The sequence below is a fragment of the Centropristis striata genome, chromosome 20 (assembly GCF_030273125.1).
Source record: "Centropristis striata isolate RG_2023a ecotype Rhode Island chromosome 20, C.striata_1.0, whole genome shotgun sequence".
Taxonomy (NCBI): Eukaryota; Metazoa; Chordata; class Actinopteri; order Perciformes; family Serranidae; genus Centropristis; species Centropristis striata.
This window is the reverse complement of record NC_081536.1, coordinates 9,032,117-9,056,149: the sequence shown is the minus strand read 5'-3', so window position 1 is coordinate 9,056,149 and position 24,033 is coordinate 9,032,117. Positions and strand designations below refer to the sequence as shown.

Sequence of the window (24,033 nt, the reverse complement as noted above, 5' to 3'; positions counted from 1 at the left end):
TTGTCACCGTCTCCTCCTTGACCACTGAGCCGGGGACGGGGAAACAGCAGCGTGTCTCTGGAGAGCGCTGCCTGGACATATGGCTCGGCCCCTTTTACGCAGCCAAATTCAGGAACAGGAACAGCAGTTCAGCAGCGTCAAGAGTGCGCGTCCCAGACGCGTCAAATGCGCAAAAACACCGGAAACAAAGACCCTTTACCTTTCAAATTAAAACGCTTGTCGTTTGTAGAAACAAAAAAGATTAACCGCTGAATGTGAGCTTCAGAAATGTTATGTTAATTAATGGTTCCTTTATAAGATAACACGTTATCAAGCACTTTGCAATGGTGTTTGCTGTGTTTGTGAACGTTTGCAGTATTACCCCATAATAATAATAATAATAATAATAACAATGATAACAACAACAATAATAATAATAAAAACAACAATAATAGTTATTATTATTATTATTTGCTTTAGGCCACTTCAGAAAATATGATGTTTATTTGAAGAAAATTCCTGAAAAATATCGTTTGACCTCGTGAATTTTTTTGACAAAATATTATTATGTTAATTTCACTATCTATATTCAAATACACAAAAAAGCAGCGTTTCGGCTTTTATTTTGAAAACCACAAAGGATGTCGTACTAGACAGTTGCTTCTGTTTTGACACTGGCGCGCTCCAGTATTTCCCTCTCTCTGCGCGCGCGTGTGTGCGTGTGCATGTGCGTGTGTGTGTGTGTGTGTGTGTGTGTGTGTGTGTGTGTGTGTGTGTGTGTGTTTTTACTCCCGTCTCTCTGTGTCTCTGCGTCGTCGTCTCCGCTCCTCAGTCTGCTGCTGCTGCACATCCACAGCGGAGCCACCACGCCGAGGAGGCGGGCCGACTGTAGCTACACCTCGGCCAGCGGTGCTGGGTCATAGCGCTGGTGGAGGGGGGGCAGCACACTGCTCTTCTTGCCCTTCCTAAACCGTGCACAGCCTGAAGCACTGAGGACACCATCACTTCAGCGCGTACTGGATTAGTTTGGGGGTCTTTTTTGCCGAGACGCACCAAGTTGCAGCTGCAGAGGCGCACTTTTCTCCGTGGCTCCTCTCTCCTTTTGCGCTCACAATCCGACATGGAAGATGGCCCGTCTTCAACAAGCTGTTTCAGAAGGTTAACGGACTGTTTCCTGGGTGCAAGTAGGTATTTTCGACTAAACAAAAACAGAATAATATTTACGCTAAATTATAAATAGCTTCGATTTTCAGTAACACAAGACGGAATTTGCGAAAATATTGACATATTTCAGTCCTGCATGCGTACGTTATTTTCCCATGTGTCTACCCAACTTTATGAATGACAGATTGATAGCTGATCGAGATGGGTGGGGACTTCAATGGAGGGGGACCAGACAGTTCTGCATTCGGGAAATCTTAGCGTCAGTCTCTACGGTCTTGTTTAATAAAAATCTAGAGCGGGTTTTATGAATCGCATGAAATGAGCTGGCTGGTCTGTCATGGAGGGGACTGTCAGCAGTGCTGCAATAAGGCATCAGAAAGCGAAACGAAGTCTGCAGCCTGACCGGAGTGTACATACAAAGTGTAAATGCAGAAAAAAATATGTAGTAAAAATATTCCCTTAGAAATGTGAGTTCAGGGCTAATATTCCTTTACAAATTAGGTTATTATGATAATTATAATAACATATTTTTGCATATTTATTGCAAGATATTAACCATACAATATATAGGTTTCTTATCCCATAGCTGTGATAAATGTTTAGTGTCCTACCTAAATTCATTATGGCTGTATGCTTATTTTTTATTTTAAGTGTTTTTGTTATTGACCGAGATAAATACACTCCACAATTTAAAATTATTTTCTATTAATAATATAATTAAATATATTGAGAAATTGGTGACAGCCAAACAAAAATCATGCAGGAAGTGAGGTGAAGCAATTTGCAATTTTTAGTAAAAAATATGCTTATCATGCACTTATATTTAAGTGACAAATTTACGGTGCCTTTTGCACATTTTTGGCATTTTATGTGGGTTTGTATCTTTATAATTTTGCAATGGGAGCGTCTTCTTTGGGAATTATTCTGATTTATAATTTCTGTGATCATAACTTGCGCTGTCTGTGTGCCGCATGAATAACTGTGAGTGGCTGTAGATGTTTAAGTGGCACCTCAAGTGACCTTTAGTGGCAACTCTGTAATAAGTTTACAGTTTGGGGCCTGGGATACTGAGCAGTGCCAAAATACACACATAGTAGTAAACTACAGTCATGGAATGTATTATTGAGTTACAGAACAGTATTTAAGTATCCCATACTCAATGACCAAAAAAGGACAAGAATCTCAAAGCTTTCACACTTTGTGAAATAACAAAACAACAGTTGAGGCAGGTGGCTGCAGCTGATTGAATATTTTTATTGTACTTTTTCTTAATACTATAAAGTCATTCAAAGCTACGGCAACAAGAGAAAAAAATCATCTAAGACTGCCTGCTTCCACTTTTGCGATAATTATCATCATGTGTGAGTATCATGGCTCACATCTATGCTGTCATGTACTGTACAGCTGTCAGTTAATCTAGGTTAAATGTAGGATTAATATGACACACTGTTTGCCTTCTCACATCATGTTTTCTCTGATTGGTTTGGGATCAGAGTATAATTTGATTATATTTTATCCTAAGCTTTTTGACAGCCCCACAAGAGACAAATGCATTTTTTTAATTTATTTTTTTAATATCACAGTTCATATTGACTTTTCGCTGAGAAAAGCACTGTTTTGTTTGTTTGTCTCTGGATATTTGTAGCCTCACATTGCGAGAAAATATATAAGCGTGTGCGTGTTTGTGTGCATTGTTTGTGGATAGTTGTGGTCAGATTCGGAGGTCAGACTGGGTCAGCCCTAATGTGATCTCTCAGGCATTTTCAAACCCAATTGGTTGTCGACGAATTGCTTAACTCAGTGAAGAAGGCTGCATTGTCAGGCAGGAAGTGCTCACGCTGGACATTTCCTGCCCCACCGCATGCCTTCTCCCTCACAGTGAGGACTCCTCTGAGCACAGTCACTGAATATATAAATACATATAGTGCTTGATATGATGAATATTAACGCTTGATTGAAATTTGAATGACTAAATATTTCCAGACCAGGCTGAGCACATGCCAAATGGTCTCTCTTTGTGATTTGTCTTCTGTGTTTATTTAAACTCTCGGGAAATTCAAGCCAAAGAAAATTAGCTTGTTATGCAGTTTGAGCCCATTTTTTTATATTAAGATCTGTGCAGGACTGGATCAATGCCAGGACACAGTGCACCATCTGAGCGGTGAAACAGATGACATTCTCCACAAAGCGTCCGTTGACCCCTCGTCAGCTTGTCGTGGGTTGGTATCTGAGGGGATGGGAAAAGGCCACATGCGTGTAGATTTCTTTACAACTTGTCCTCGTGTCAAAGCTCATAAAAGTACAGGGCGCTGGAGAAGACGCACAGATCTGTGGTTCTCATTACCGGGTCCCTATTGGCCCCTCTGCAGAGCGGCTGCAGAGTTCAGCATCAGTCCAGATGTGCAGCAGGGAACATGACCCCTGATCACTGATGTGGCTCTGGGGGGAACAGCAGTGCTACATCAAACCACCAGTTGTGGTGAGATGTTAACTCCAAGGCAGCGACTCCGGCTTTACAGGAGAGGATCACTGTTGTCAGGTTGTTCTCATTCACTGTTAGTAGTTATACTTAAAAAGTAGTGAACTGGAATTCATATAATGGTGATTAGCTGTTTTAATGACGTTTGTAGTCTTGACAACAAAAAATAATACACCTGAATTAGCAGCTATTGCATAAGATTTTGACGAAATAACTGAATGTTAAAAGACACATAGGTCCACAGTCAGGTGGCTGGAGAAAGGGTGGGGGTGTTCCAAACAAAACCAGGACTCTCAACAAGGAGGCTTGTGTTCATGTCTTGATGTTGGTACTATTCCAAAACTAGTGTTTTTTTAGCCGAACTTTTTCTTAGCCTTAGCCAAGTGATTTTGGTGCCTAAACCTAACCATTATATAGTAGAGCCTGACCGATATATGGTGTTTAAGACCGATACAGATACTGATTTTAGAGGGAGAAAATGAATCGATAACCTATATGGTGGCTGATATGGTAATTTTTTTTGAGCTGGAATGAAAAAATACCTTTTTTTAATGTGGATTGTGCACCAATTTTTCACCACTCTGCAAATGTATCCAGACAGCTGCTTTCTCAAACATAAAACTTTATTAAATAATATTTTACATCATTATACTTTTATACGAACAATGTATTACATTGTCAGCCAATTCTATAAAGGAAAACTGAGAAAATAAAGAATTAATAGGAATAAAATAAATAAACATCATTACAGTTAAATTACTGACTATTTAAAAAAAGAATTAAAAAAAAATTAATAGCTAACACTATTTCTAAATCATGCCAAGCAACATTTTCTGCTTTATATATGGTATAAAAATTTTTTTCCTAATGGCACATATCGGACAACATATATACCAACACAGATGGGCCCATATCGGCTGATAATATCTGTCAACCAATAAATATGGGCTCTATTATATAACATTAACAGCGTGTTGAAGTCAGCAATTTGAATGTGTCCTATTTAGGAGTATATACAACTCACGCTGCAAATTTTTTTATAAGACATCATACACACCCTGTTTATGAGAATACAACTATGTGAACTGCCTATTATGACCCATACTGAGCAGGAAATGATGCAACACAGTATAAAGAGGGCAGGGCAGGAGGGGTGGCGTATAGGTCAAACAAACACTGGACTTCAACTTCCATATGTAGATACATCACGTTATAAACTACGTAACTGAATCCAGTAGTTACCGAGTTATTTTAACCCAAACCCTGACCTTTTTTCCTAACCATAACAAAGTATTTCTTATTGCTTATACAAAGTAGTTCCAGTTCCAACATTAACAAATTAGGCAGTCAAATTTATGGATATTTGGATACTTTTTAACACCACATGTTTAAGCTCAAGGCTGTGCACAGATTAAACAAATCAACTGGTGTTCAACCTGCCACTGTTACGCCATTCAAAAAGCCACCACGTGATTGGAGGCACAAGCAGGCAGCAAAACTATTCTGTTTTATGTGCCTCTGTCTTTCTTTTTTCATTTAGTTCATGTAGTTTTTAAACTAGCGTTGTATCCAAGTTTAAAATCTTGATAATGTGACAAGCACGTTAGAAACAGCAACCATCACTTGTTTAAAACATCGGTTGTGCAGCTGTTCCACAATGTGTAATGGAACGGTCATATAATACGAGAAAGATATCATACGAACCGGTTCATGATGATACACTGAGGCTGTGTGATCTACCACCTCTGGCTGTCGTTGAGGGAATGCACAGGTTTTGAGTTTGGAGTGTATAACTTGAGTGTGAAGCCTGACCTACTATGTGTCTGTAACTGCAGTTAAGAGTGTTGCTGCTTGCCTGCGACCACACTATTAGGCCGTGGATCAAGGGACATGCCTTATCTACATCTCAGTTTGCCATTTATAGCCCTTACCCTTTACGTCTAATGACCTGGACCATGGAAGTGGAAATAATGCAAATTACATTTCCATGGAAATCTCTCTCTCTTTCTCCCTTGAGTGTGAGGTGTGAGCTTGCATGTTTGTGCAGCACTGTTTGTTTTCACCGTGTGGGGGCGTGTCACTGGAAGTGATCGGACTGCAGTTATAGCCCAGGGTGAAACAGCGTTTTCTTAATTTGACACCTTTTTCATTGATTTTGCCACACCGGTCACCTCACCCTTGGCTTCTGTGGAATGTGTGTGTTTTCACCTGCATATGCACACACACACACACACACCCAGGTCGACCGGCACAGGCCCGATGAATAAATGAGGTGAGCAGTGGGAGAGGAGTCAAAGCGTTTTCATCTTCAGTCTTTTTTTCTTCTTTGCCGCTCACTGAAAGTCAGTGTTGGACGCTGCGCTCCAACCCTCCCAGAGATAAGATAAGAACCACATGCTCTTCCCACCTCCTGGCAAGGGAGTCCCAGGCGGACCTGCTGACGCACGCACCTCCCCTCCCTCCCCTTTCCTGCCTCAGCCTCATGTCAGGAAAGTGAAAAGTAGTACCTTGGCAGCTTGCCCTTGACTCTCTGCCAGAAGGAGTGCGCTTCTAGAGAAGTGGTCTTTTCCCTTTTTCTCTCGTGTGCATTTTTCATCTATGTGTTGCAGAGGAGGAACATCTTGCTCACTAAACATCAGCACCACCGGGGTCGGCCGCTGCCGCTGACATTGAAGACACACGTTCACTTCTGTTGAGGCACTGCCACACAGATGGCTGACTGCTTCAGGGGAAATAGAGATGAGTGAAGGAGACCGGTTGAAGTTTGTTTTTAGCAGCTCTTAAAATGGTCTTTTATCTGCACATGTGAGTTTATTACTACAATTAAAGCAAGATTTCTATTAGCCGTCCCTGGAGGGATGTGCAACGTTACATTGCACCTTTGTCTAACCCTTGCAGTGTGCCTATTGCACCAAAAAACCTTCACCTACCAATCCTTTTTTTTTTTTTACCTTAAAGTTCATCGTTTCTGCCCTCACAAGTCAAAATTTTATATATGGAACTTGTTGGGAAAGAGTTTCATCTGACTGTAGACAACTATTTTGACTGACCGCACCCAGCATCACTAGTGGCTGTGTTTAGAACATAGACTGTATGGTTTAGAAGTGTTGCACCTGTAACCACACCCACTTCTGATGTCACAGTGTCCTGGTGCACACTTGTGCATCCCTGCCACAAGGGGACAAGTTCAAACATTGGAGGTTGAAACTCTTCCACTGTTTTCTGCCATTTTATAGACTTAGAAAGACTCATCATCATAAAGGGATGCACATAATGTAATTGTTTTTTTACACCAGTTCCAACTGAGGTTTTCAAATGAAGCTTTGAATGTCTGTCATCATATTTTATAACATCATTACCCTGAAAAAGAACCTCCAAGAAAATCTTCATGTTTTCCATTTTAAGTATGGAAAATGGATAAAATGTAATTTCATTGAGAGCAGCACATCAATCGTACAATACTAATAATGTTAGGAGACTAGTCTTTATCTGCGGCTGTGCAGAACTACTGAGTTTAGACAGAATGAATTGACATGCAAAAAATGAAAAGCTGCGCAGTATTCAAGCTTGATTTTATAAATTGAACGTGCACTTTATCAATGAGGCTTCAAAGCTTCGAACTATTCAGTATAGCTAGTTATTATTCAATAAATCAAAAGAATAACATGGCAGATTGATCAATGATACAAAAAATGATTGTTTCATCTGAAATCCTTATGGGTGTTTTCTCATCACAGACACTTGTATTGCCAAAATTCACATTTTAAAATAGCATCAATTTAAAAAGAAGCAAAAGAGGGAGTTGATCATCAGTTAAAGACGTCCAGTGTAATCATAATCTCTTCCTCAGCTCTCAGAGGAGGATTGGTGATGACATAAAGCAGGCATTGCATCAAAACAGTGACGGAGAGAGGTTGTGGCGGCTCAAATAAAATAAAATGTAAATTGCAAAATAAGGACAGACTTGTGGATACAGAGACAGAAATGAGGCCTTGCTTCACAGGGGTTTCTTTTCCTTTCCTAATCTCTGAAGGAGCTTCCTATAAAGAGACGTTACATCATAGACACTCTGGGGCTTTCCCTCTTGTCTGTCATTGATAAATATTGACCTGCAAAGTGTCTTATTATGACTCATGACTAATATATGATATCTCACCACTACAGATACAGCATCAGGTTTCATTGTTGATGCTTGTCTTTGTGAATTCATTGAAGTGGGGTTGCATGAGGTACTTATTCATAGTTGGTGTATTGCCTACACTAGATGGCAGTTGGCATGCCCCCAGTTTGGAGAGGCGAGGGGAAAACTAAGCAACTATACTAATGTGTACGGTGTATTTTAGGCATATTTTAAGTGTAGGCCATCATTTATTATATAATATTTTAACTGCTTTACCTAGCCACCAGACAGCACTGTTTATGCAGGGGAAATTGAAGTCATCATGCTAGCTCTCTTTGAAGCCACCAGACTCCATTGACAAAAAAAAAATATTTTAGAAAACAGGAAACGGGAGTTGCTGGTCTACCGCTGCCTCGACTGGTTAGTAAGTCTGTGTTATTGCATGATTTTGGTGTTTTGAAGGATTAGTTCAGATTCACCAAAGTCACACAATAACACAAACTAACTAACTGAATGAGTCAACAGTAGAGCAGCAACTTGCGTGTTCTGCAAGGTAAAATTACTGTTTTCGTCAAAGCAGTCTGGTGGCTTTGAAGAGAGCAAAGATAACCAGTTTGATTCCTCTCACAAACAGGGCCAGATACACTGACTATGGATAAGTAATTCATACAACCCCACTTCAATAAATCCAAACTATCCCTTTAAAGTTGCTTTACTAATAAAAATCATGAAAGCATATTAATTGAAAGCACATTTTATTATATGATCGAGCGAATTACTTACAGTTTACAGCACTTTACAAGCCATTTACTTTTCCATATAAAATCAGACCATGCTTGATGCCTGAAATTCCATATTAATCCCACAAACTGGTGCCGACACAATAAAGATACCTAGCCCAGACGGTCTGTAAGCGAACTCCCCGTCAAACAGGATTGTGTTCATACTGAAACTTGGATGTGAGAGCGCAAAGACCCAGACGGACTGTGACTGGTTTGGCCTTCCCTTCCCAGTCCCAGGGTGTGGTGTGCTATAGTCAAGATAAGTGTTATGTAACAATACCTCACTAAACATGAACTCAGGCTTCAGTTTTTACACAGGAAGTCTGAGTCAGGCACCAAAATCTCTGCCAACTGGGCTTCAGCCACTCACAAACATGCTATACTTTTACTACATTTCAGAAGGAGGTATTCTAGTTTTGTCTCTTTTTTTATTTGACAGCATACTACACAAATACTACACATTGTGAAAGAGGAAACAAGTGATTCCCAAACTTTTTGGCTTGTGGTGCCTTACAGAAGTCTCAGATGGTTTCATTTAAATAAGAGTCCAAGACCTTAGCTGCTCAGCTGGTGGTACAGTGGAGCGTTCTAAAAATCGCAGATGTGTCATTATACATACACGTACGGTTCACGTTGTAAAAGGCTACAGTTTCAGTAAAAAAAACGTCCTGGTTAGGCGTTATAAAATTAAAAAAAATGTAAAAAAAAATGTAAATAAATGTACGTAAATGACGGCAGTGAAGTAGTTGTTGGGATGACGTGAGCCATGGAAGTTAGGTAAAAAAACGGAAGTTGCGGAAAAAAACGGAAGTTGCGCAAAAAAGGAAGTTGCGTTAAAATAGAAATTACGTAATAAATGTGATTCACAAAACATGAAACACAGAAGTTATGTAAAAAACCTAAGTTATGTAAAAAGTTGTTTACTTTTGTTTTCACATAAGACACGAACCACATTCTCCTGGATGAAAGTCCGCATCACCGTCAATCGCTACTACTACGTCAGCAAGATGGCGGTGGACGACAGTCTAAAACGTAAATATGAGTCGTATTTTGCTGCCTGTAAATACGCCCTATATTGTCGTTTCTGAGGTTAGACCAGTCTGTTCACACACCTGGAAGAAAAAAACAAAAAGATGAATGAGATGGCTCGTCCCCAGTATAAAATTATGCCTGCCTATGGTCTCTTCCAAAAATACTTCTGGTTCTGTGGTGCTGGAACTTCATATAAACTTACTCAGATAGAAATGTATACAAAATTAATTGGGGTATCTCTATCTATTATATTATACAAAAAATGCTTAAATAGTTCATGGATTGGCTCAAGATATTGGAACATAAAAAACTGTGAGTCATCTAAATAGAGCCCGTTAGATAAAGAGGATCTGGTTATGTTTTGATTGTTAATTTTTATTTGTTTATGTTCGACGTGTAAGACATTGTGTTATCTTATCTCGATGACGCCATTGTCTTCATCAGCATTGGCCCCAGTGGGAAGGAAAATTTTTACTGAGGTATAAGAAAAAAAAGCTCTGGTCCAAACCAGTGACCAAGCGTTTGCTTCCACCACAGCAGTCTCTCTCTCCTGATTGAGTGAGCACATGTGGTTCCCAGTGGGGTTAACCATTCTGGACCACAGCATGTGGGACAGATCTGGCTGCACCTTTGATTAGCCGTCGTAGTCCCAGGCCCAGGACACTGACGCATATCCCACAGCTCTGAGTGTCACTGCGGTCACATTAGGTTGAGCTGTGGCTTGAAAGACTTCAGAAGGAATCAGAGGGAGAGTCTGTAAGGTCGTCAGAAAGTAGCAGGAATGTTCAGGAAAAAAGTGCCATCAATCACCATCATGCATATGTATATGTATAGTGGCTGTTATGTCAAAGCAGTCATTCCTCTGGCTTCTTTTTCCAGGGCGCTCTAATTGAGATTGACAATATTTACATTTTTGACTTTTTCCAATTTCTTCTAAACTCTTAAAGATAAATAATTAATGTGTCTAGTTGCCACCTGGATGAAGACTTTATTAGTATCTGTACTGATTTATTTTAATATTTCACAATTTTAAACAGTCTGCACTCACTAAAAGAAGTGTTTAAATATTTTCAAGACATTGTTTGGTATTGTATTACATTTAATTATCATAAAATCATTTAATAGAATATGTCTGGTAATATGTTATTAAAAATAAACAGTAAAAAAAGACCTAAACCAACTATCATCTTGCTGCCTGAAATAATCAGTAATTTATTTCACTATCAAATATGCATTAATCCAAAAATAGTCCCCCACAAATGCATTTTTTAAACTCCTGTTTGAATATTGTTGGGTAAAAGCTACAATGCCTGAATGCATGAATCCACTCTACTTCACAATGGCATCAAAGTCCGTCTTTTCTTATTGTTCTGACTGGGAGAAATTACACACGTACATTACGTGCGTGTCAATGAAAGAATGTCTAACCTTTCTTTAGATTTATCTCTTCAGTTGGAACAAATAAGCCAGGTGATAGCCACAGACATCTTGGGGAAGTCGGAAAGTATTGAGAGGTGGACAAAGACGTTGTTTGTTTTCCATCGTTTTATGAGATTTATTGAGATTTGTATGACCAACCTTATCCTATAGGCAATTATGTGCCTGATACTTATATATCCTACCCTACTCTTACGATGTAAGTGAAAACTAAAGATCGGTCATACTTTTATTCCCATTTCTTTTACTTTTTAAAAGTCTGTCAGCCAAAGTAAAAAAGTGAAAGGTTGAGTCAGGGGTCATAAATAAACCATCACTGTTCTGGGGAGCCATGGTTTGCCCTTTCTTTGCCAGTTAGGCTTCACAAACTCCCTTTTTTCCACATTTACTAGTGTGGGCTAGTCATTTTAAGCACAAGGATGTACGCAGAACACCATTCAGCAACCGTTATATACCCACTGTAAAATTCTAAGCACTGCAGTTTGTTTCTGCCCCTCGGAAATAGAACATTTGACTATTTCTGTTCATGTGCACACATATGATAGTTAAATCATTTTTAGACACAAAACCTGTATTCATAAATTGATACAGCCTCCTTGTTTTTTTTATTTTTGTAGTGTCACTTATCACAGTGCCTTCTTTGTGTTTCAAATAGGACAAAGTCGAAAGGGTCTTTTGCAGCACTCCCATTTTAGTTCTCTCTGTGTTTCTTTCTGTCCCCTGCAGCTCCATCCACCCCCCCTTAACTTTGTCTGATTTATTAAGCCGTATTCTGCCGATGTGCGTCAGAGCTGGCCAGGAGTCTCGTGAGGCGTTCCGCTCCTGAAGATCTGTGTCTCGTGTCTGGACAGCGTCAGACCGCAGCGTCCTCCACCCCCCAAACTTACCCCCACCTCTGTTTGCCTTATTTGCCTGCTGCAACCACAAGCCTGCTCAACCTACACACACACAGTGAGCAGATGATACATCGTAACTGAAGATCAAATTATTTGTTCTGGAGGAATAGATCAAAGGTCGTAGGTAGCCGTGCAGACTGTTTACCAGAATCAAGAGCACTTTGATTCTGAAATTCAATTTCAAATTAAAAGTACAAATTATTCCTCAAATGCAAACCCTTTTTATATACATAGAAGAGTAACCTGCAGCTCTAACTCCTGCATCTGGTTTTACTTTGTCATCTGGCACATAGTCAAGTCTGTGCCACCCTCCATGTACACTTTGTTTGTCCACAAGTCTGCAGCCATTAACCACCCTGATATCATACAGGATTTTAGACGGACAGACCACTTAGTAATAATTTGTGTGTGTATGTTTGTGTGTGTGACAGCAGAACACCTGCTTCCCAGCTGCATGTCCTCCTGTGATTCATACTTGAAGGGAGTCTACACATATGCTGCTGATAACCAGACATTTCGTGAGAGAGTGAAATAAAAAATAAAAAAACTCCGGCTGTCTGAATACAACCGCCTGCTTTCTACTCTTATCTGATAACAGACACAATTATTATGTGCTGTACCATAAAATGTAAATTTAGAACCGCCATAGGAATTGTTTTCTTCCCCGGGAACTTTCAGTTGCATTTTATGTCAGCGTTGCCGTCTCATGATGCGATGACGTTTCACGGCTGGTTTCAGACAGCTACAAGTCTTTGTTTTAGACACACACTCCATTTGCGTGAGTGACCTAAACATGATGGTTTCCTAGTGCATCACGACGGCCTCTCAGACGCCACCGGGTGTATTAAAAACAACTTTCCCTCAACGATGGTCTGGCAAATGGCTTTTTTCCCTGACAACAAAGACAGTAAACAGCAGCACTTAGCGAGCTCTCAAGAACCTAATTGCCTATTAAGCACAATCGAGTCCTCCTTTATCCTGCTGCCTCTGTTGGGGGCTCCTATCCCTGGAGACACAGCTTTACAGTAAACATAAGCGAGCTAGTCCAGCTATCTGACAGCTTTAGCTGGAACATAGGCTCTGCCGCTGCCGCTCTCACCTCAGTAAATAGAATGAGATGACCTTCGGCTGTTTCTAGCCTGTGCATTTGTTTGGGTGACTGTCGGGAACACTGAGGGCCTGTGGCAGCGTGTCATATGACGTTGTTTCCATCCTCTTATAGTTACTCTCCATCATACTTTTCTAGCTTTTCCACGATTTTGTGCTGCATCTCCTAACCTTTGTTAAAATAATTTTTACACCTTGCTTAGTCATAAATAAAGCTGTGTAGTGCGTGAGCTAAGAGACGTTTATACTTCTGTGCTTTTCAGGCTTGACAGATGAGAAAGTGAAGGCCTACCTCTCGCTGCACCCGCAGATGCTGGACGACTTTGTGTTGGAGAGTGTGAGCGCAGAGACGTTGGACAGATGGCTGAAGAGGAAGACCAGCAGCAGGCCTGCAGGTATACCCACACACACACACACACACACACACACACACACACACACATACACACACAAACTCACACACACACACACACATGCTGCAGCTCTCTGGATCACTGTAACATAATGATTGGATCAGCGGATTCCAGGATATTGACGCAGAGTTGTAATTTGTGATATTTTGCTTTGGTTAAATGTTTGTACTTTTTAGCTCACATAATCCCATATGAGTTCCCAAAGAGTCAACCACAAATACAGGCTGCAGCCACGTCAGTCGTTTGCTTTCATTGCGCTGAAAAACTGAAACCTTTTCTCTTAGAGACCGAGGAATAACCAGAGTGATCCTCTGCGGGTTGTATTTATTATCCCAGCCATTTGCAGTACAAATCACTCATCTTCACGTGTCTCCTTTAATCGTCAGTGTGTGTGTGATAGACAGAAGAACGGGAGAGGGAACGGGCCTGTCGGGTGTTTACGGGTCATTAGATGTGTTTGAGCGGGCCGAGTTGAGTCTGTGCCGTGCGCTCCACACACAGCGGACTGTTTCTCAGACCAACCGCATCCATCAAGGGCCCACAGGGCTGGCACTCTGCCCAGTCGAGCTGCTGACGTCAGAGGCGACCTCCAGAGACATGCAGCCGGCTGAAGGGGGCCCAGGGGAGGGGTAGGGATGGTGGTGATGGTGGTGGTGGTGGAGAGGGGAGCAATGCTGGCTCAGGGTGTGGGTGTGTTAAAGTGAAGGGGGAAACTGGCGGAGGATGGATTTGTCACATTTTGGAGCTGCTTTCTACATGAAGTCTACAGACAGTCGTGTTCACTGCAGCCATGCAGAGACATTGATTTATCATGTCTCAGCCTGGGTTGAAACTGTTTCCTGTTTGTGTGTGTGTGTGTGTGTGTGTGTGTGTGTGTGTGTGTGTGTGTGTGTGTGTTTGGGTTGACAAGTACAAAATAAAGACCCTTATGTTAATCATTCTTGCTGGCGCCAAGTAGGAACTAATTTCACCATGTAGTTCAGGTCAGAGCAGAGAAGCCCATGCAAAGTTAAGCAATGATTACATTTACATGCACACTTATATTCAACTATTATTTAAATATGACAATATTCCAAATTGGATATGGGTCATGTTAACAGCATATTTCTTATTTGATATTCCAAATTAGGTCTTTTTTCCAAATATAGCATTTTCCGATTAAGAGGTTTAGGGGCATTCTTTAGACATATACATAACTCCACAGTTGCATGTACTAAACATGACAGCTGACTATTTTTCAAAGCATGTTTTAGCATTTCAGTACAGTAGGAAAATCATCTTGCAGGGACTTGGAACTCGCATGAGTCAGGAAGCCCATCCCAAGTTATCTGTATGCAGAAACTCACAAGTGCTGATTGATTTGAAAAGTCTGCACTGCATTACCACGCAGCCATTAACATATTTTTGACTAAAAACAAAAGCAGACATGACGTTCATTATGATGGATTGCATGTTTCAAGCAAGTTTCAGATTTCAGAGTGGATTCTCATGTTGTCCGGAAATGGATGGGACCGCTGACTGCCTGGAAGGAAGAAAAAAACTGTCTAGAGTGCAATGAAATGCTTTGGAAAGTGGTCAACAGTAATGCAAACTGTATTACTGCTCTGCTAATAGGTGTAAAGCTCCTGGTAAAGTGGTTACCCACATCAATTTGTTGGATGAGGACACATTTTTAGCTACTGTTTACTTTTTTTTGCATTGACAGAGAGAATTTCAAGGATTTCATGCAGCTTGTTGAAATTGACAGCAATATCAATTGCACATTTAGTTATAAACAGCATTTTACCAACTGCCTGATTCTGATTCTCATTGAGTACCATTTCTTTGTGATTAATATAGGTCATAAGTGGGGCTCTGCTAGAAATTTGCTCTACAAAAACGCTGTCAGTAATTGACTGATGGAGCCCATATTAATCTTAATATGTAAAACAACTTGACATTTCTTTTCTTGTTTCACTTGCATTTTAGATTGTAGACAGTTGAGAAATTACCATAAATAAGGAGAGAGAGATGTGTTTTTTGTTCCTCTCTATTGTTTAAGTTGGCCATTAAATTGGAAATTTCATTTTCGCAATCCACAATGTTGAAAATGCTCAAGTAAATGCAGTTTTGGTGAAAAGTCTCTTTACACTCTGCTGATGGTGATGTAGTCTATAAAACCATATGCAGCTTCTCTGTTTGTTTGAATGTAGTGTTCAGTGCCAACTTAAGTGGAACTTCATTGATTCTACATTAATTACTACATATGTGAAGGAAGTCTTTTGGGGCTTCAGAGAGAGCTGTGTAAAGTCTGACAAATTGCCTTCAGTGATGTCACTGAGTCAGCATCAATTGGGTCTGACAACTTTAAATTTGATAAACAGGGTAAATAAGAAAAGAGTTAACCTGAAAACATTTTTGTTTCAGACTGTTTATTTCTGCTGTAAAGTTGGGCATTTTAACATGGGGCTCTATGGGGATTGACTCGCTTTTGGAGCCAGCCTCAAGTGGTCAGTTGAGGAACTGCAGTTTTGGGGATTTCCGCCCTGGCTTAATTTTTCAGCCCTGGAGGTTGCTGCTTGTTTTTACACCCAGACTCACACTGAGGTTACTGAGTTGGTCTTAACCAAATTGTTAAATTACTTAATGTGATACAGATACAATATTTAGCAACTTTCTCCATGATGTCGGACTCTTGAGCTGCACGAGAGGTGACCAGACTCATCAGTAATCTTCCTGGCAGCTCTCTCATTATGTTGCGCGTCTGTCTCTGGATTCATCTTTACATCACATCAGTAATATCACTCCACAAGTCCACTTCCTCTGTTAAACCACTGTTAGCAGACACTAAGGCACCGCTCAGTGGCTGTACCCACTCAAATGACAAGCACTGTCTAATTTCTAGACACATTTCTCTGCATGTTTTAAGAAGCTGGAAGTCCCATGTATATAGTTATTAAAGTAGCTCATTTAATTTAATTAAGTTCACTCTAAACGTTTATCTCTAGATCAGTTTTTGCAGTGACACTTTTTAGAGATCAGATAGATCTTATATTCTTTATGAGAGCAGCAGCAGCAGCAGCAGCAGCAGGACCTGTCATCATGTGATCGTCACTGAGATAACCACTGTTTCCTGGAAGCAGTCCCTGCAGCCAGTCCCGTTCTCACTTATCATGTGATGGGCTACATTGGATTACATAAATCAGTTTGTCTGTACACGCAAGTGTGTGTGTGAGTGTGTGTTTGTTCAAAGGTTGTGTTACAGCCTGTTATTCCAGAAAAAGCCTCCATATTTGCACACTTGTTATTGCGTTGAATCTGCTGTGTGGTCATATTACAGATGTGCCTCGTCATAATAACTGAATTACGATTGTCTTGTTTTCTTCTCTTGTTTTTCGTCTTCTTGTTTATTGCTTTATTGCTCTAATAGTTATGTATCAAGATTAGGCTTTTAAGGCAGATGTTGGCGTATGATAGCAGAGCACGCTCTTACAGCAGCCAGTAACTGAACATGTCGAGCAGAACGCCATTTCTGAGAATCCCCACTGATGTCATTTGACCATCACACCTCTCTTGACCGGTGTCCCACTGGCAATGTTTACTTCACACCGCACGCTGTCATGGGGTAATTAATAAATCCCAAACCGTCTGCCACTCCCATACAGGATCCCCTCGTTACTCTTTTGTGTGTAAAATGTATATGTTCTGTGTGTCTGACTGTGCACGGCTTTCCAGCTCTGAAATGTCTGCTAGTGCAAAGTTATGAATGAAGGCTGGATAGAGTTGCGGTTGCTATATTTTTTAATAGTGCACATCGCTTCCTTTGAGAATGTACAGCTTCACTATATTCTCATGAGATATTTCCTCTGTCTCTAAATTTGTGAATGAAGAGCAGCAGCTCAGATGCAGGGTAACCAGAATTAGATTATAGCTGAATTAGGACTGCAATTTTCATTGCTGATTTATCTGTTCATTCATTTTTCTTTTAGCGATTTTATTAATAAAATGTAAGAAAAATAGAAAAATAACCATTTCATGTTCCCAGAGACCTGATCAAAGCCTTGGATGACTTGTTGTGTCCAAACTGCCAAAATCCAAAGAAGAACTTTGGTACTTTTCAATGTGGACCCTATTATCCCATATTTTGGTATCAAAGTGTTTTTAGGGAGTTGTAAATTTTTAACAATTATCAGCAACTTTGAGAGTGTTTTTTGGCATTCTGAAAATACTTTTGGGTGAGAAAACACTTTATTTTGTGAAACTTTTTGTTTGGCGTATAATTATAGTTCCTATTTAGAACACACAAATCAAAAAAAAATTTTTCACTCAGAATTTTAACCAGCATCCACAGAGCCAAGTTTCAAAAATGTAATTACATTTTTGAAAAAAAGATCACAGAACAGGTCACATCGGCGCAAAAACATGTAGAAATAGAATCTATATAATCTAATCTCTAGTATCAAAGCCCCCCGTAGGATATTCAATTTACTTCCTTTTTTAAAAATGATATCAAACAAGTAAAAGTAGTGCACACTCACATTGGAGAAGCTCCAGACAGATCACATTTGGAATGTTAGTTAATAAATAACTTAAGTGACTATTAATCAATTATCAAATGTTTCTGACGTATCAACTAATAAGTTCAGCACTCTGATCTGAACAAAATCTCAGTATTCATCATGAGAACGTCATTCAAAAGCTGAATACTGTAACTGTCTGCCTGTTTAATAACAGAGAACTTTGTAGAAGAAGTGCGAGTGAGTCTCTGGCCTCTCTGTCTGGAGCTCCAGAGGGCAAGAGCTTGTTGAGCAGCTGATGCTGTTTCTCAGATGTGTTTGCAGACAAAGATGTGCTTGTGTAGCAGAACCTCACACACCCAGCTACTGTGATAAGAGAGCTGTCTCACCTGCAGGGCTTTTCATCGGGGGGGCACAGTGCTCTGTGGAGGCTATTGAAAAAACTGGGGAGAAAACATTTGAGATTTGTGTTTTGTCTTAACTGCAACTAAAATTATATGCCAAAAAAGTTGTTGTTACTAAAAAGTAACTGTTTTCTTAAACAGTTGTATCTTTAGAATACCAAAAAATACCTTTTCACATTTTGTACAACCATTTTTAACCTTCTGTGACCCTGCGTCCTCATATGTGGACATTCTGTGGAGGCTATTGAAAAAACTGGGGAGAAAACATTTTAGATTTGTGTTTTGTCTTAATTGCAACTAAAATTATATGCCAAAAAAGTTGTTGTTACTAAAAAGTAACTGTTTTCTTAAACAGTTGTATCTTTAGAATACCAAAAAATACCTTTTCACATTTTGTACAACCATTTTTAACCTCCTGTGACCCTGCGTCCTCATATGTGGACATTTCATTTTAGGTTTTCTGGACCTTATACTTAATTCTGCTATATAACATGTTGTCCTCTGTAGTACACACTCTAGAAAAAGCACAATACATCAATCAGTGTAAAAATCAGATGGCAGCATCTTGGTCAAGTCAATCAACAGCTTATCAGACAAAAGTGGACCAGGTACAAAAGCTGATCAGATTTTATGATTAAAACTTGTTTATTTGTGCTTAATGATGTTTGTAGTTTGATGTAGTAGTGAAGTTACTATGAGACAGTATAATTAAAGAGATAATTCAAAGATAATGCTTAGTTTTTGTACTTATCAGGTCCTACAAATCCAAAATATCTAGGAGAAACAATACATACCAAACAAAAGCTTGGGTCTCAGGAGGTTAAAACAGGAGATCTATGTTTAAAGATTGAGCTGCATACAGATAAACATAATCAGTAAAAAAGGATGTGGAGGACGATTTAGTGTGTAGCTAAACAGGGAACATGGCACAAAAGAAGAAGACTGCTGCTTTTGGCAGCTGCTTGTCCTCCGTGGAGCAGGTTGGTGCAGGACAACCACTAGGTCAACACATGTTGACCGCTGAGTCACTGCTTGCTGACGTCCTGTGAGAGACTGTGTATCTGTGGAGGCAGATCAATAAAGCACCCATCGAGTATCGAGCACATTAGAGCCAGCTGACTGAGGGATTTTTCCCCGGTGAAAGGTCTCCGCCCCGGGCCGCTGAAATGTTCTGGGTGCTTTTCCAAATAATTTCTCACCACGTCTCATCAAACAGTTCACCAGAGACCTTTGTGCTGATGTGAACTACAGGCTTTGTGTGTTGGTGTGTGCAAACTTGGATAAAGACACAGAGTTAAGTCAGATGGCTCTTCTCTTTGACGTGTGGTTTCCATAAAATCCCCAGATGAATCATTATTTGTCCAAATTTAAGTAATCAATTTTTTTGCACTTCCCTCACATTTTCTGTGCAGTATTTATGAAATAAACTCATAAAACACTTGAATGAATTTTTAGAAATATTTTTTATATTACACCATATTACCATATTACACCACTACACACCAGTTTATACTCAAAATTATCAAGTTAATCCTTTGTGTCAGTTTCAATGTGAGTTTTTATCTTTTTTTTTTGTGATGGATTATCCTGGATATACAAGCTGTGTCTGCTTGACTCTGGTGATTTTATTGGTTGAACCCTCACAGATATCTGCAACAACTAATGGGTCTGCTGTGTTTGTTTGTTTGCTGCACAAATGTGCCATACTGACGCAAAAGCTTTTATTAGACATCATAAAATCAATATGTGCAAATTATTTCAGAGCAACTAATGTCCCACAAAAGAGCCTTTCTGTGAAACTAGAATCTGGCAATAATTTCTGTCTTTACAGTTTCTAAACCATCTAAATGGTGGAATTTGGGCATTTTATGTTGGATTTTAGGCACTAAACAAAATCAAGACGTACAGTACAGAACGTGTTGACCTTATCAGCATTTAGACTGAAGTTGTTCCTCTTCAGCAAAAGTTTGAATGGACTGAAGTTACTATGAGACGTCAGTAGTTGCTCGACAGTTGTGTTTGGTGTTTGCTGCTTAGTGAGCTGTTAGTATGTTTTCTAAGAACATGTTGGCCCTCTCCTCCTGTGTTTACTAAAAGCAACAGCAGGTCCCTGAAAATATGGGATGGCATCAGAACTGGCTCTGGTTCTCTCTCTGTCCCTGTGCTGATTGCTGACCACATTGTAAAGTGATATAAGACACAAACACACACACAAACGCACACACACGTGTCACATACCTTCCCTCTCGGCCCCAGGGGTAATTGTATCATTAGGCTAAATCCCCAGACACACACACCTGATGAAACAAAGATGTTATTGTTGCAAAACTGCACTGTCAGTTTTCTATATTTTGGAGATGATTTTATGTAATATGTGCTGGCCGTGCAAAATGGTGCAGTCCACTTTTCTTCAGCAAGAAAAAAGAGCGTACCAGAACATACGTAACATATTTAAGCTATTTTTTTGGTTTCTGGAAAAAAACAGGAATATGAGAGCCAACTAAACCTGCACCTGCTGAATGTGTGCACAGCTCTACATGCTTACTTTAAAGAAACTGCTGGAACTGGTCCAACCAGGCAGCTGGTCCAGCACAACAGATTTAAAGGGCACTTGCTTTTGCATCCCTGTGGTTCCCAGGCACAGGAAGATTCTTTCTTTCACTTTACAGTGTATACAGCCTGAAAGTACCTCCGCTTCCTGTTACTTTTTGGCTCCTTAGACATTTGCAGTGTGTAGACACTGTGCTCAGTGCTCAGCCTGTGATTGCACTGGGACTGCTACACATGAGATGCCTGCAGAGGTGGTTTGCCAGACTGTAATAGGACCTACAACACCACAAACAGTGCCTGGTGATTTATTCCTCCAGGAGGGACTTTGAGCATTTGGGGGAACACACACACTGGCAGAGGGAATACCTCTTGGAATGGGAAAAGGTCTTACGTAGGACTGAGTGCTATGATTAATATATAAACAATTATATTTGTCCAATATATAATTTACTGCAAATATATAGAAAAACTGATGTAAAACAATGAAACTTATTTTCAGTGCAATGTGTTCCAGTCTTAAATGTGTAATGTAACTTTTCCACATTAAAATGGCAAAAAATGACATATGTTATATATTTTGTTGAGCTATGTACGTACATTATCCTAAATTTGTATAAAGATAACCGTTCGGTTGATTTGGTCATATAGTTGTGCTTTCGTGGAATCATTCATTTGCACATCTACATACAATAATATTATATGATCATATCATCACCATAGTGTTTTACCAATATGTTGTGCTGGTTTCATGTCAATGGCGCTGTGACACCTTACAATAATGATGTGTCATTTGCCGTGTTCCCATCAACAAATTTCTATGCGTATTTTGAAGATTTGCATGAGAAAAACTTGATGGAAACACGAAATTCAATACAATTTTTGAAAATGCACATAAAAGTTTTTACGGCTTACTTTAGGTAGTGTTTGTTTTTTGTTTTTTTAAATAGTTAATGTACTTAACGGGAGATGGAAACGCTTTTTCTGAATAAGTTCTGACAATAAGTTTGTTGCCAACATTTAATTCACATGACTGATCAGCTGTTTCCACTCTGACATGAAAGAACAATTGTTAGTTGCCCAATTGAATGCAAATCCTGAAGACTTCTCTCCATTTTCAATCGTGGGTGGCCAAAGTTGTCTGATTTCCAATCTCTTGTTGTTGTTTTTTCTGTCTTGCGCAATCTCCACTTCCACTGTTTACTGATGGATTAGCATACAGCGATACATTACACCACCATCTTCTGACGAAAGTTTATGCAGCTTTGTTTCTTCGCTCTAAACCAGTTGATGGAAACGGCCCTATTTCACATTTTTTCACAACCAACATCTGCATTATGGCGATGAAAATCCTCCGCCCTCTGACCACGCCTCCAACAAGTAACCATGTGTAGTACTATAGCAACAGCATATTAAATGTTTGCAGTTTATGCAGCTGCATCACCTGTTGACCTGGTTCTTTGTCTGCTTACAGCCAAGTAGGTGAGGAGGTTCTGATAGCCGAGAGTTCAGGTCATGAATGAAAAAAGAAATCTTTCAATGCCACTCATAGCTTGCAGTTACCCAAGCATCTTCACAGGTTGCAATGAAACACCACAGACACCAAGGCACTGCACATACTGTTTGCAATCATAATAATGTAATAATGTTAAATAATGTGGTAAAAGTGAATGTTTTCTATGATTATTATTCATGTTATACATTTTTACTATACATGACGTCTCCTGTTATGTTCTGAATTGAGGGTAGAGCATGATGGGTTGTTTTATCTCTTTTTTAAGCAAAACTTTCCAATAATAAATCAACAACTGTATCATCGTGATGGAATGGGTGGTGTAAAGCTGCTCTCTGGTAGTATATAACATGCAGACGGCTCTCTAACAGGTAATAGGCCTACTGTATTCGTCAAATTTGTTCTTCAAAGGGGATCATGTGCAAATATTTTTGGCTTCAACAAGTCATTATAAAAAAAGACTCTGTATGTGTGTATTTCTTCTTTTTTCAAAGGGATTTGAAGTCTTTTTCAAGTGCAGCTCTCTGTCCTCTGATTGACGTCATTCCCGGCCAGGGGTTCACTCTAAAATAGCTCTCATGGCTAAGTTAGGAAACTCATAGCATAGTGGAGGAATGTTTAAAACAACAAACAATGAAGCTGGCTGTAATTTCTTCCTTTGCATGTACAAAGAGGTTCGTTTTTTAAAAGAGGACCAGCTCGAGTCAGCATTTCGGTGAATGTTTCTTAAATCTGCCCAGCTTTTTGCATGGTTTGATCACATGAAACATTACTAAAGAGATCTGAGCAGTTACTGTTCTTGTGTGTAATGAAGAACCACTTGTAGGTCTGTGGACGGTTTTATTTTCATCACAAGTAGCACTCCCAGACCCACTCCCAGACTATAAGTCCAGAAACTGTTGTGATTGGCTGAACCTTTCATTATTATCACATACTTTAGTGTCCATGTCCAAAGACAATAGTCATATGTCTACTGTCTCTCCAACAGCCTGAAATCACTCCAGGAATTTGCACTCGGGGCCACAAAATTTTGCACTTGTCAAGTTAGATTAATACCTCTCTTAATTCTGTTTTAAAAGGAACATAATTTAAGCAAATGTCTCCCTGCATCAAAGTACACCCATAACTTATACTTAATGCAATTTATGCTTTATATACTGCTTTTACTCATTTACTATTCACCTGACTACTGTTGTGAGGACAACACATGGTTCTATTTACTTGCTGCTTGTGGCATTGTGCCTTCGTGCACATTAATCACCCATCCTCCAAAAAGCTGGGCCATATTTCTGTGTTGCTTTTCAGCTTTTCAATGCAGACAAATTTGATTGTGCATGTTTGCCCTTTTTGTGCAGTTACACCTTCACATTTGCATTTACACAGACCTAGCATCCACAATCAAACCATTTTATGAAGTATTTGACGCAGTAGCACATTGACAGGGGATGTGAGAACAGAGAGAGTATTCAGAGAGAGTCGCAACAACTCACTTCCTTCTCTTATCAGTCCGTCCTCATGATCGGTTTATAGTTATACCTACGAAATTTAGAATCAGAAAGCCTTTATTGTCATTGCACAGGTTAGTACAACGGAATTTGCCATCAACCCATCCAAAAAAGAAACGCCCTAGTTTCGTAGCTTTCCCCCAAAACAAATGCACTGAA

At 39.7% G+C, this 24,033-nt stretch overlaps 1 protein-coding gene across 2 annotated transcripts in view; it reads left to right on the top strand.

Annotated features, from left to right (window-relative positions):
* The first annotated feature begins 818 nt into the window (after positions 1 to 818).
* Positions 819 to 24,033, top strand: part of pde10a (phosphodiesterase 10A) — a 41,068-nt gene continuing 17,853 nt past the window's right edge. The window contains exons 1-2 of one of the 2 annotated variants that reach the window (XM_059359341.1): positions 819 to 1,163; positions 13,260 to 13,391. In XM_059359341.1, the coding sequence (XP_059215324.1) occupies positions 1,100 to 1,163; positions 13,260 to 13,391 (196 nt within the window). In that variant the 5' untranslated portion in view covers positions 819 to 1,099. Of the gene's footprint in view, positions 1,164 to 13,259; positions 13,392 to 24,033 lie in introns of those variants that run through there. The other variant, XM_059359342.1, reaches the window with a different exon arrangement.